Here is a 12,645-nt window from a genome sequence, read left to right on the forward strand (position 1 = left end):
CCATCGTGCATGGCAGCCCCAGGCACCAGCTTCCTCCTCCCAGGCAGCCGGCACAGCAGCCCTGTGGCTGGGGTCTACCCTGGCCGCCTATTTTTGGATGTGGGTTTTTCTTGGTTTGGGGGTTTGGGGGTGGGGTGTTGGGTTATGACACGTGCCAGCTAGATGTGAAAGCTTAGCAGGGCTAATGGGGACGTGTGATGGATGCCCCCGTTCTGACTGAGTGAGCAGTACTTTGGTTCAGGCATCACCGACAAGCAGGCCTGACTGGTGCCATGCAAACTGTGAGAACTGTGCTACGCTGCATCTTCTCAGGCACCAAGAAGTCTAGGCCACGTCTTATCAGGAGATAACAGCACCAGCCAGAGCTGAGACTAGACAAAACTAAAACTGCCACAGCTGCGCAAACACCAAAGGAGAGGGGTTGGACTACGGGTCCATCACTTTACGCTATAAATGCCTGTAGCCTCCCCAAGCCCATTAAGCTTTCCAGTACTGGAAAGTTGCACGGCAGCGATCACCCCCTGGAGGAGAGAAGCCTCACAAGCTTACTTCTCGAGGCTGAGACACCCTTTACCCAGCATCTGACACCTACAGCAAGGTAAGTGACGTTTCACATTCAGTGTAAAAGTATATTGCTAGCGACATCTTTATATATATATATTTATACAGCTATAGCTTAATTATTTAATTATTTAAAGTGTGGTGAGAGAGTGTTTGCTGCCTAAATTATTGTTTAAATCATTGCTTAAATAATTGTCAAATCACTGTTTAATTACTACTCAGTTATCGTTTAACCACCATTTTCATTCAATCATCAATTAATTATCACTTGATCATTGTTTAATCGTTAATAACCCCTTTTTAGTTAACCCCACAACAATGACTTCTTTTAATAATTTGCCTGTGATGGGGGGCTAGCCCAGCTGGCTGTATGTTGGGGGGTACAGCACCTTTAGGCTTCAGTGGAAAGGCAGGATCTTGCATGTTCTCTGTGGCAGAAAGTCTAGGGCCTTTCCACTTTTCCTTCTTCCTGCAGCTTTTACATTCTGGGTTGAGTATGGCTCTTGTGACTTAGTCCCAGTAGTCTGGTGGGGAAACTGGTGTGATGGACCTACCAGCACTGGTATAAAAGGCATGTCGGGGAAGTACTCGTGGGCTGGTCGTTGCTGCAGGGCCTGGCAGCTGTTGCCATTGCACAGGGAGACTTTGTCCATAGGGTTTGAGGGACATCTCGAAGGAATGCTGGTGTCTGCCCTGGTGCCTGTACTCACTTTGGGTGTCCTGCTCAGATGCTGTGCCCAGAGGAACCAGATGTCCTGATAGATAAGGACCTGCTTGACTTCCTCCTGAAGGATGATGCTCCCTGCCCTGAAATCCTAGAGAAGGAGAATGGTCTGCTGGAAGACTGGAGCACACCGGAGCCTGAGGTGAGTTTTTTGGGAGGAATTGCTGCAGGGTTGTGGTTCAGGAGATTTGGGTCCCTGCTGAGTAAAAGCTTTTTTCTCTGCAGCTCCTGGTCAAGGAGATGGATGAGTTCATCAGCTTCATGCTGAAACGCTTTGAAGACAAGCCAGGCATGCTGCAGGGTTATTTGCCTGCTGACAGTGACAACGGCATTTGTACGAATCAGTTTCTGTCCTATAGCCCCGGCATCGACTTTGCTGGCAGCCTTTGGAGCCCAGACGTTGTGCAGGTTGATCACAACTATTCCCTCCATCAGGATTTTCCTATGCTGGAAAGCGTGAAATCTGAAATAGCAGAAGGAAATGTTTCCACTGACCTTGGTAAGTGATCTGTGTGGGCTCTTTCTGTCCTGGGTACAGGCAGAAAAGCAGTCCCACATTGGGGTTTTTTGGGTGGGTGCCAGGCAGTGATGGAGAGAGCCGAATTTAGTGGCTTTCTGCTGCCGTAAAATTGTGGTTTCATGCTCAAAGCTGGCTGTTCAGGTGCTGCCTTACTAAGGCCCAGCACTTGACTCTCCTTTCCTTCCCCAGGGACATGGATGGGTTTGGAAGGCACAAGCAAGGCAATGGAACTGAGCTCCAGTTTTCCCATTGCTGTTGCTGTGGAGGCCGAACCTCAGCTTGTGCCTGGAGCCATCATGCAGGTACTGACTGCCGTGAGTCTGGGCCCCAGCCTTTGCTTCTAGTCACATCTCCCCTTCTCTCCTGGCTTGGCTCCTGTGGGGGATATCTCTGAGGAAAGTGTGATGCTGCTTTGGGAGAGCTGATCCCGGTTCTGTGTGCTTTCTGCATGGCGTCTCTGCCCTCCCTTTACTTCGCATTCTCTGCACATGTATTTTTGCTGTTTTCTAATCTGACTTTCCAGTCCGGTTAGGGGAGGAGAGGCAGCTCCTGGAGAAAGAAGGTGTTTCATTACCAACCTCTCTGCCACTGACCAAAGTGAGTCCTCGCTATAGCCTGTCACTCCCAAACAGACTTGGACCACTCAAACGCTTCAGTCAGAGTAGTTCAAAAATACAGGATGCTGCCCTGATGAGAGCATTGGTACCCAGGTGCTGTGTTCAGAGCAGTGTGCGGCAGGGCTGGGTGTCCTCCTCCTTTCGAGGCTTGGAGGGTGTCCATGTGCACAGCAGCATCTGCTTTGCTAATCATATAGCTCTGAAGAGCAGTGAGACCAGGCTTCTGTTGATCTCCCCACTTGTGACCACTTGCAGGGAGGTAGTTACACCATAAGTGCCTCCAACATTTTTTCCCTCTTGCCTAGTGGCTTGTGAGCTGCATGCCTGTCACCTCCCTTAGGTGTGCCTCACTTTTGCTACACTGGGGAAGCTGCTGGCTGCATCAGCAGGCCAGAGTTTGCCTTGCAGCTCCTGCAGTTCATTTAGTGGTGTGGGAGGGACAGAGGGCTGAGTGCTGAGATGTGTGCAGGATTTGTGAGGGCTGGATTGCAAATGCCCTGGCATTGCTGCTAATGAGAAATGACCCTTGCAGACTGAAGAGCGGCTTCTGAAGAAAGTGCGTCGGAAGATCCGGAACAAGCCATCAGCCCTGGGTAATCGTCGCAGGAAGAAGATGTACATCGATGGCTTGAAACACAGGTACGGGCACGCAGCAGTGTCACCCAATGCTGAGGGCATAGACAAGGTCTTCAAGGGATCCTTGGCAGAATGATGGCAGAACTAAGTCATAGTTTCACTTCTTAACTTATAATTTCTAATCACCTAGATCCTAATACAACTTAACTTATGATTTCTAATCACCTGGACCCTCTGCAGATTTGGTCAGATCTTAACACATGCTTTGCTGCATCAATATAATGATCATAATCTATAGTCAAAAATGATATAAAGGAATATGACTCATGGGAGCAAGCAGACAATGGTAGAGGTGCCCCTAGCGAGTTGGGGGGGGGTGGTGGTCCTGGGTCTCACTGTCCAGCAGCGGCTCTGGTCCAAGTTTCCGTTAGGACTTGTAACTGCTTGATTTTATGGACAGTGCTGTGTGTGCTGTTACGCTTCCCTGCTCTGCAACAGGGTCATCCACTGTACTGGGCTGGCCGGGTGCCTGGGGCCTTCAAGGCTGGTAAGGAAGGGAGTAGCCAGCCTGGCGCCCAGGAACCTTGAGGCCGGTAGGGAGGGGAAGAAGAAATCTGTTTGGTTCGTCTACTTAGTGTACAGGACCTTCAGGGCCTGATAATGAGGGGAAGGGAATGAATACATGACCCGCTCAGTCACAGAGGATGGCTGCTCGCCTGATAACATGGCGTTAGCTGTGCTAACCACAGTGCGGGAGCAGGGGGGACTGGTCACAAGCAGCTGTGCTGTGTCACTGCTGGGGTCTCGCCACCCTGGGCAGAAAGCAGAGCTGACCCTGTGGTACAGCAGCTCTCCGTAGGGGGCTCAGAAGCTCAGGTCATAGCCTGTCCTGCTCTCTGACACTTGGAGATGCCCCAGAGCTAGCGCTGTTCGAACCAGCTGCTGGCCTGCCAGGTCCAGCATGTTTCCCAGGTCAGGTTAGTTTGCAATACAACCTTGCATTGTGGATCTGCAGGGCCAGTGTACTGCTAGGAGTGAGCATCCTTAGGGATTAGTCTGGTGATTCTCTGCAGGACTGAGTAGGGCTCACCCCTCCCCAAACCTGATGTGAGATGTGACTTTCTTGGCCCTTGCTCCAGGTGGTGCCAGGCAGACCCCAGGAGCAATTGTATCTGTCCCAGCCACCCAGAGGTTGTGGCTGATTACCTGAGGGGACACTGTGGTGAAGTCCCTGCAGCTGACAAAAAAAACCCCCTCTCTTCCCCTCCGCGTCCCCTCCCCCCTCCATGTTGTTCGTCTTTCCCGGGAAGGGTGGCAGCCTACACGACTCAGAACCGTGAGTTGGAGAAGAAGGTGCAGCTGTTGCAGAAGCGGAACATGTGAGTTTCTCATTGTTGGACGTGGCAGGAGACATGGTGGGGAAGGCTGTTCCTCTTCTTGGGATTGTGGTCTGTCCCTGACTGCGAAGGGGGAGGAGGGGAGCATGCAGCTCTTGGTTCAGCTGCTGTGTTAACCTGCATTGCCTGTTCTCCTGCAGGTCGCTGCTCAAGCAGTTGAGGAGACTGCAGGCCTTGGTGAGACAGTCCACTGCAAAAACTACCACAGCAAAAACCTGCACTATGGTGAGTGGCTTCAGCCCCCATGTCTGTGAAGGGATCTGTGCTGTCCTTGTAAGTTTGGAAGAAGGGCATTTATTGCAGTCAGTGATGCGTGTCCATGTCCTTTGCTGAGGTCTTTGCTGATCTTTCTGTTTCCAGGCTATGGTTCTGTCCTTCTGCCTTGTTGTGTCCCCCAGCATCTGCTTGTTTGACAGCCAGGAACAGCAGATGAAGCTCGGAGGTGAGTGCCTAGATCCAGTCCCTCATGAAGCACAAGCTGTGCTTGTGCCTGGCAGCTGTGCAGCATCCTCTCCCTGGCTCCCCTGGGAGGAGGCAGCCCTAGTTGAACAGTTTGTTCCCTTCTTGTGGTCACTGTGTTGGCCCGTGCTCAGAGCAGGACGGTGAGAGGCTGGGAATGACGGCACTGGCTCTACCTCTCTTGCAGTGCTGTCACAGCAGATTGGCCAGTTCCCAAACCAAGCAGTATGTGATGTGCAAGAGAATGCTGCGCTGGAGGGGTTCACCCTGGAGCCTGAGGACACCTCACTGTCAGACAGCCTCACTGAATCACAGGAAGAGGGGCACAGTACATCCAACCCTGATCCAGGACCTTCTTTCAACGACAACTCATGCTCTGACCCTCCTGTGGCAGCAGCGTGCTTTGAGCTGTGCCCTGCCCAGTTTCAGGAGCAGTACTTCCAGGTCAACCCTTTGCAGACAGCAGTGCTGTTGGAGTGGGACGCCAAGAGGCAGGAGTGGGTGGAACACACTGCCACAGTTGTCGTCCAGCACGACTGTGCTGATGAGATGTGACCACCTCCTGCTTCTTGGGGTGACACCAGGCACTCTGCCAGGCAGTGACAAACAGAGCTGCAGTAACAGATGATCTATCGAAGTAGATTCTTCTGAATACTCTCCCTATTGCTGGCAGCTCAGAGGGTTTACCAGGGAGGAACCATTTTAAGATTGACCTGTTCTGATTCTCTATTCTGTATATCTATAGCAGGACTCTATCTGAGATGGGGTAGAAAACTGGGAACTTTGCTGTGGCTACTGACATGGGGTGTGTCCTGTGGCTCTCAGGGATGGGTTGTGGCGTGGAGGGCAAAGGGCAGCTGGTGGCCATGCTTGGTCTGGCTCGATGCAGTTGGTCATGGAGGCTGCTGCCCTCTGTCTTCCCTGCCCAGGTGGAGGTGAACTGATTGGGTTCTTACTGTGTCTGGTAGCGACAAGCACCTGTCCCTTGTCCCTTTCCCTTAATCCTGTAGTGTTGCTTGATTTATATGTGTGACATAGCAAGCTGATCTTCAGTGCTTTCACAGGGAGTGGTCCTGCCATTGCGACAGGCCCTGTGTGTCACCTGTTCCTGCTCGCTTTTGAGCCACGAGCACAGCTCCTGGCCTGGCTAGAGAAGGTAAGGCGGAGTCCTTTCCAAGCTGTGTGTGGTTTCCCTTTCGCAGGGGCTGAGCCTTCTATCTCCCACAGCCTTGGGAGTGTGTCTTCTGGGCCTTGGGGAGAAGGCATGCCTTGAACCAGACTGCTGAGGAGGCATGGAGCAGAGAGCAGCAGAGCTGCTTGCTGTTCTGAAGGCTTTCCTGGCCACAGGACAGTTTCAAAGTTATGTCCTCCTGTGCCTGAGCTTTACTGCGCTGGCTGATGGTGCTGGCTCTGGTTGTTCCTCAGGGCTGAGCAGAATCACTTTGAGCTTGTGAAGGGTGTCTCCTGGAGTGCAGCTTAGTGGTACCTGTTAAGCATCTCTCCTCGTCCTACTTCAGGACAGTTCGTAGAATTGAGTAGAATGGTTTGCGTTGGGAGGGACCTCTAAAGGTCATCTAGTCTAACTCCACTGCAATGAGAGGGATATCTACAACTATATCAGAATAATAATTAGTAATTTCCTTATTAATAAATAAATAGAACAATGTGTGACTGTATCCTCTGTCTTTTTTTTCGGTGAGGGTCTGGGCTGCTGGGTGGAGGCTGGGGGCTGCGCCAGGGGCTGGGAGCCTTGTGGGAAGAACTGGGGGGGCTGGGGGGTGATCACCCTTGCAGCCTAACCAAGGGGAACGTGCGCTGCCTTCTCATGGCTGTGGCTGTGTGGAGGGGCTTGATGAGGCACGGTGCAAATTTGCTGCACGGTTGCTCTGCTCTCACCCCCCTTTGAGGGTGCGAAAACACTCTTGAACCACTTTTAGAGACAAGTGGATGTTGTCAGCACCCAGCGCCCACGTATGACCTGCACGCACCCAAGGCGCTGCGGAAGCGAGCAGCTTCCCTGGTAGGAAGCATGGGGAGCCGGTGTCTGCCCTCACCGCTACTTTTGTAACGGGGAGCTGCACAATTGCAGGAAGCAGAGCAAAGCCAGGGTGGTGCAACAGCCCTGTCCCCTCGGCCAGGGGCCACGGAGGGGGCCCTGCCTGCTGGGTGGTTGCTAAATCAGGGCTGTGCCCTGGGTTCGATTGGGATCGCTGGGTCCACGGAGGCACTAGCAGACCCTGAGCTCAGGGTGCGCAGCCCATTGTGGCATTTGGGGGGTGGCGGGAGCCCAGTGAGGCGATGGGTGCAGGCAGCACCACGCTTGCAACCCACCCGGGAGCAGAGGGTGCTTGTGCCGGTGAGTGAGATATAAAATTGCATGTTGTGTCTCTGCCTGAGGACAAGAGACAGCCGGGGGGGGGTCTCACCAACAGCCCCTGCCCCAGGACAGGCGGCAGTGTTCTCGTGACAGGATCAGGTCACAGGTCTGCGCTGCTGAGGCCAGGCAGCCCACAAGCATCCCCAGGGAAACACTGGACCTTTTCCCCAGGAGCCGTGCGTGGTGGCAGAAAGGCCTAGGACCCCCTCCTCCCTTTCTTTGCTTTTCTTTTTTTTTTTTTTTTTTTTCCAGTTCAAGGGCAGGGTGTGCAATGCTACTGATGTCACTTGGAGTCCCTGGCCCAGCACTAATCCAAATAAAACACAGTGGTGTTGGCAGCAAAGCACGGAGCAGCCGCTGGAGCTGTTGTTTGGCCGGGGTGGTGGCGTCAGCCCCACTGTCCACAGCGGACTGGCTTGGCCAAATGTCAGGAGGGAAGACAGCTCCGGGAGAGCGGGCAGGGAGCCAGGTAAGCGCAACGGGTTCCTCGTCAAACACAGCCACACGCATGCGGTCCTGCTGCCAGGTGCTGCCCGCAGCAGCCAGCCCAGCCCTTACACGCGCAAAGCTTGCGGCAGAGGCTGGGATATGTCAGAGCCCAGAGCTGGTCCCAGTACTGCGCTGGGGATGTGGCTGTGCTGGGAGTTTTAGGGAGGATTGCTCTGCAGTCTCAGCCTGTGCTCCCCCAGGGCTGCTGGTTTTCATCGCTTTCTGTGTTTTTGTGTGGGTCCCACAGTAAGCAGCTCTGACCTGACGAGAGGAAGGAAGTCCAGCCTGGGCCTCACACCTTGGGTTAAAGGGCAGCAATGACAAAAAAGCCCAAAATAAGTCCTTTGGCCGAGCAGGCTTGTACCTTGTTTCCATCAGGCAGAGGAATCAGAGGACCCTCATATTTCTGCCATCCTCCTCCTCCTCCTTGCTGCAGACCCTCCATGACATCTATTTCCCTTGCACACCACAGGGATCAGGCTCTGTGTGCATCTGTGCTGCCTGCACGCACACACAGCCCCGCACTCTGGCTTAGGTCGGTGTTACGGCTCCTGCTTGCCCTCCCCGTCATGTTCCCTCTGTTATTTCCAAAGTTGACCTGCATCCCACACATGTCCCACCAGGTGCCTTCATCAGCATCATGGGAGCGCACCCATCAGCATCATGGGAGTGCATTTGGTGTTGCTGAATGGAAACACTCTGTTTTGCTGAGTGCAGTCTGTATTGAAAGTTTTGAAAGTATGAGAGGAAATTTGCGTCCTATTGCCAAGGAGAGCCTGGGCTGTGTGGCTGGTACAAAACACCTCCTGCTCACGGCTTTAAAGGAATCAGGTTTTCCTCTTTTTTTTTAAGGAATCAGGGTTTCTTGGAGAGGCGGGAATTTAATTCAGTAACAGAAATAATGCATACCCTCCTTTTCAAGGGAAACGTAAACCCTGCGTCAGCATCCATCCTATTTTTATCCACTAGCACCAGCTGCTGGATATTGGTGGAAATGTAAAAGCTAGCAGAAATCTGAGTGCCAGGTTAAAAAAGCAGCTGCAAATACAGCGATGGAGCCACCACCTTCCCCCAGCTCCTGCATCCTGGCATCTCAGCCCCAGAGCTGCTGAACCCCCAGGGGAGGTGGGACTGGTTTGGCAAGTGTCTGAGGCAGAAAGCAGAGAGATCGGGCTGGGATACCCAAAAAAAAATACAAGCTAGTGCCAGATGTGTTCTTCCCTTTGTCCCCCTCCCTGGCCACACGTGATGCAGCAGGGGCTTGGCTGGAGACCCCCATGTATGTATTGCTTAGGGGACATGGCCATGCTGAGGGGTCTCTCTTGGGACAGGCTGTTTGGGAGCTTTCCAAACTCCTGGGGCGGTTGGCAGCCGGCCGACACAGCGCATCCGCTGGGGCTGGGAACGGGAGGCTGCCGGCTCTGCAAAAGCCATTTGCAGCCACCCTGTGCATTTGGGCGCCCGAGAAGCTTCCTCTCCTCTGCTCTCACGGGGAAGGCTCTGCATGGAGCCTGCCCTGCAGCCCTGGGACGTGCTGCCCATGGCGTCCCACTGAGGCTGGCCTGGATGCAGCCTGCTTTGCTTTGCACCCCCGGGGACATTTGGGAGTGACCCTGAGGGACAAGTTACCCACAGCACAGTGGTAGGTTTGCAGGCGAAGCGCTGATGCACGCTGCTAGGGAGGGGACATAGGACAGCTATTCCCAGGGAACCTGCTGACCCTGGCCATGATGCATGAAGCCTTCTCATGGGAGGCTGCAGGGCAAGACAAACCCGGCAGGTTTGAGGCAGGGCAGAAACCAGAGCCAACCTCTGCATCCCCACAGAAACCCTTTATTTTTCACCTGGTACCCAGCCTTCACACTAGGCTGAACTTTCCTGGAAAAGCCTGAATCCATGGACCGAAATGCAGCATGTCAGCACGGGAAGAGCCTGTCCAGCGGAAACACCATGTCCTTGTAATCCTGGGCCTCCTGGATTTCCCAGCTTGGTGTTATTTTATCCGGGTGAAAGTGCTGGTGCCAATCCTGCAGGAAAACCCAAACTCTCATTCACCCAGCTGTGGTCATCTATGCTGTGGAGGGTACAGAGGGGAAGCACGAGGGGGTGCACTGTGTTCCCCACTGCCTCACTGCGTGCTGAGGGGGATGCCCTGGGCTCCAACACCCTGTAGTGGAGGCTGCACCAAGTGTTGGCATTGTGTCCTGCTCTCTTCCTGACGGGGAGAGTGCAAGGAGTTCCAGGGGGGTCTGGCCTGCGGTCACCCACCCTGGGGCACACCCAGCATGCAGGGGCTGGCCACGTCATGGGGATGCTTGTCACTGGTGATAAACCCAGTTCACCCTCCCGGTCCTGCCTTGCCTCATCCCATAGGATTTCTCCCTTCTGCAGCCCTGGGGTGCAGGAAAGCTTGGTGCAGTGGTGGCCAGGACCTTGTGCTCACCGGGTAGCTTTCCAGTCCTCGGCAGGGCTGTCAGCCGCCTCTCGCAGGAGCCACAGGGCATGCAGGGTCTCCTCCCCGTTGGTGCCCACGTAGCACTGGCCCAGGAAGGCAGTTGTCCGAGCTGTCTCCGAGTCTGGAGGGGTCCAAGGTGGTGTGAGTCTGGGTGGCAAGGCACAAAGCCACCCTCCTGGGTCCCACTGGCATCCCTGCTGCAGGGCAATGGCCCCCTCCTGCCTACCTCGGAGCCGCCAGCGCACGGTGAAGGAGAAGGTGGGCTGCTGGACCAATGCTGCATCCTGCTGGAACCCCTGCAGCGGTGAGGTGAGGATTTCGGGGTTGCTGGCTGCCGACCCCGGCAGGTAGGAACCAGAGAAGCTGCCATCCTCGCCGAGGACGGACACAACCATCCGGCAGCCAGTGTCACTCCGCCAGGACCCAGAGAGGAGGCACTGCAAGGCCAGCACTGTGGCTTGGGGAGCTCAGACAGGCAAGGGAGGCCGTCCTGCTCCCACCTCACCACCCTGGCTCTGCCCAGGGATGGCTGCAGCACTGTGGGACCCCGTGTGAAACTGGTGCCAGCGGCATACCACCTTGGCATGGGCATTGCACCCGCAGCATGAATTGCCTTCAGACCAGCTGCTGCTCTGGGCTGTTTGCTGCTGCCACCCAGGAGAGACTGTCCTCCGTGTGCTAACGCAGAGGGTGCACTGCTTTCCCTGCACGCTTGGTGGGAAATGGGGTTTCTCTGGGGCATGTCTCTGTTTGCCTGTCTCTGGATGGATTCCCACAGCGAGGAGCATCCTTGCAGGAGCAGGTCCCTCCCTCCACGGCTTCCCCCAGCACTGCATAGTGCTGGTCCCACCAGCATCCCAGCACCAGCTCCCTGGTGAGCACCACAGCCCCCAGTCCCAGCCTTTGGGGTCTCGCAGGGTGCCACCTGTCCCCATACCTTCCTCTCTGCAGAGGCGACACATGCTGCCAGGGCCAGGGTGAGGACCAGGGTGAAAGCGCCGCTCCCCATGGCCACGGGGCTGCGAAGTGCCCAGTACAGCTCCCTCATGGCCTCACGACCCAACCCCCTTTATAGGGCTGTAACCGGAGCTCCATGGGCACTGCGGGTGTTGGGTTGGCAGCCACCGGACGGGTGGTTGGGTGGCAAGGCGCCTGGGACAGGACAGGTGAGGCGAGGAGGTCGGCATGACCTGGGCAGCACAGGAGGAATGTGGGGCCGAGCACAGCTGTGCAGAGAGGCAGGGGCGCTGGCTTTTTTTGAGGTCCTTGTAGCAGCCTGGAAAGCATCAACTACCTTGCTTGGGAACCTGCCTTCTGTGTGTGCAGGCTGGAAATTATTACCCGTTTAAACACTTAACCGCTCCCTGCTTTGCTGGTGCCGTTGCCTGGCCAGCATGTCACCCATGTGGTGCCAGGGCATCCCTGGCAGAGGAGAGGTGCCGCAGCCACAGAGCTGCACAGGTGGAAAGGCTCACCCTGCCTTCTGCTTTAGCACCAATAACATTTCCCCAGCATCTTCTGGATATCAGCTGTTAATTTTGCTGCTTTTGCTTTTACAAGATTTAGAGGAAGAAGTAGCCACAGCGGTGCACCAGGGTCCAAGCACGTATGTTTGCTAAACACACCCAGCATGCTAACCGGCTTTGTATTTGCACCTCTTCCTTATATTTGCTGCTGTTAAGGGCTTTGGATGTACAAAACAGAGCATGCACAGCTTCTGCATTCCTGAGCTGCTTCTCTGCTCAGCGCAGTACCTGGAGCAGGCATGGGTCTGTGGGCAACTGATAACTAAGGTGGGATTCAGCTGCATGAACACACGCCGTCCCCAGGACAGCAGCGCCTGGGGCACTGGATGGCAGCAGGGCTGCAGTGTGTGTACTGGGGGTGGCAGAGTCTCACTCTGGGGCTGCACTGCTCGATGCCAGCCATGGGCCCCTGCACACCCCGGGACCCCCCTGCTGCTGCGGCTGCTGCTGCTGCTGCTCAGTGCCTCTGTCTCTGGTCCAGACAGCCCCAAAGGCTTGGGTGAGTAGAAGCCACCCCTCTCCTAACACATCGCTCCTCCTTGTCGCCTTTTACAGTCCCAAATTCATCATAGGGGCCTGAGAAATCCCCCCCCGCCCAGGGGATCTCTTGCCCTGGATGCCACGCTCCATCTTTTCAGCCTGACACCAGCCCCTGCCTTTCTGTGCTGTTTGGCAGGGACAAACCGCCCTGTTTGAGGTGCCAGGGAGGTGGCAACCACCTCTCCACGTCACGGCAGCGTGCACCAGCCCTGCTGGAGCTGGGCCAGGCTTGACAGACTATATGGCAAGTGCGCTGGCATCCCCAGGGCTGGGTTATATTTGTAACGCTTCTGCAAGATGGTTTGTCTTCACCCATGGACCTGCCAAAAACTGCATCAAAAGAGCTGACTAAGCTTGGCAGGTGTCCACAGAAGCAGATAGAGTGACACTGCTGAAATGCAGTG

At 55.0% G+C, this 12,645-nt stretch overlaps 2 protein-coding genes across 2 annotated transcripts; one reads left to right on the forward strand and one right to left on the reverse strand.

Moving 5' to 3' along the window:
* Positions 1-467: 467 nt before the first annotated feature.
* CREB3 (cAMP responsive element binding protein 3) lies at positions 468-5,555 on the forward strand. The gene is made up of 9 exons (XM_075740657.1): positions 468-598; positions 1,290-1,427; positions 1,511-1,784; positions 1,995-2,107; positions 2,955-3,061; positions 4,309-4,377; positions 4,536-4,620; positions 4,756-4,837; positions 5,042-5,555. The coding sequence occupies exons 2-9, from the start codon at positions 1,290-1,292 to the stop codon at positions 5,407-5,409; spliced, it is 1,236 nt and encodes a 411-aa protein (XP_075596772.1). The 5' UTR covers positions 468-598; the 3' UTR covers positions 5,410-5,555.
* A 4,119-nt stretch (positions 5,556-9,674) lies between these two features.
* Positions 9,675-11,184, reverse strand: LOC104641994 (avidin-like). Its single transcript, XM_010310813.2, has 4 exons — positions 11,113-11,184; positions 10,402-10,612; positions 10,164-10,296; positions 9,675-9,747 (listed from the first exon to the last, which is right to left on the reverse strand). The coding sequence occupies exons 1-4, from the start codon at positions 11,182-11,184 to the stop codon at positions 9,714-9,716; spliced, it is 450 nt and encodes a 149-aa protein (XP_010309115.2). The 3' UTR covers positions 9,675-9,713.
* Between the last annotated feature and the right edge of the window lie 1,461 nt (positions 11,185-12,645).

The sequence above is a fragment of the Balearica regulorum genome, chromosome Z (assembly GCF_011004875.1).
Source record: "Balearica regulorum gibbericeps isolate bBalReg1 chromosome Z, bBalReg1.pri, whole genome shotgun sequence".
Lineage (NCBI taxonomy): Eukaryota > Metazoa > Chordata > Aves > Gruiformes > Gruidae > Balearica > Balearica regulorum.

Excerpts from the sequence above, each read along its gene's own strand:
- CREB3 (XM_075740657.1), top strand. The coding sequence starts at position 1,290 with ATGCTGTGCCCAGAGGAACCAGATGTCCTGATAGATAAGGACCTGCTT. Across the intron at positions 3,062-4,308 it reads ATCGATGGCTTGAAACACAG|GGTGGCAGCCTACACGACTC; the intron begins GTACGGGCACGC and ends TTTCCCGGGAAG. Across the intron at positions 4,838-5,041 it reads ACAGCAGATGAAGCTCGGAG|TGCTGTCACAGCAGATTGGC; the intron begins GTGAGTGCCTAG and ends CCTCTCTTGCAG.
- LOC104641994 (XM_010310813.2), bottom strand. The coding sequence starts at position 11,184 with ATGGGGAGCGGCGCTTTCACCCTGGTCCTCACCCTGGCCCTGGCAGCA. Across the intron at positions 10,297-10,401 it reads CGTGCGCTGGCGGCTCCGAG|ACTCGGAGACAGCTCGGACA; the intron begins GTAGGCAGGAGG and ends GGACCCCTCCAG. Across the intron at positions 9,748-10,163 it reads GAGGACTGGAAAGCTACCCG|GATTGGCACCAGCACTTTCA; the intron begins GTGAGCACAAGG and ends GTTTTCCTGCAG.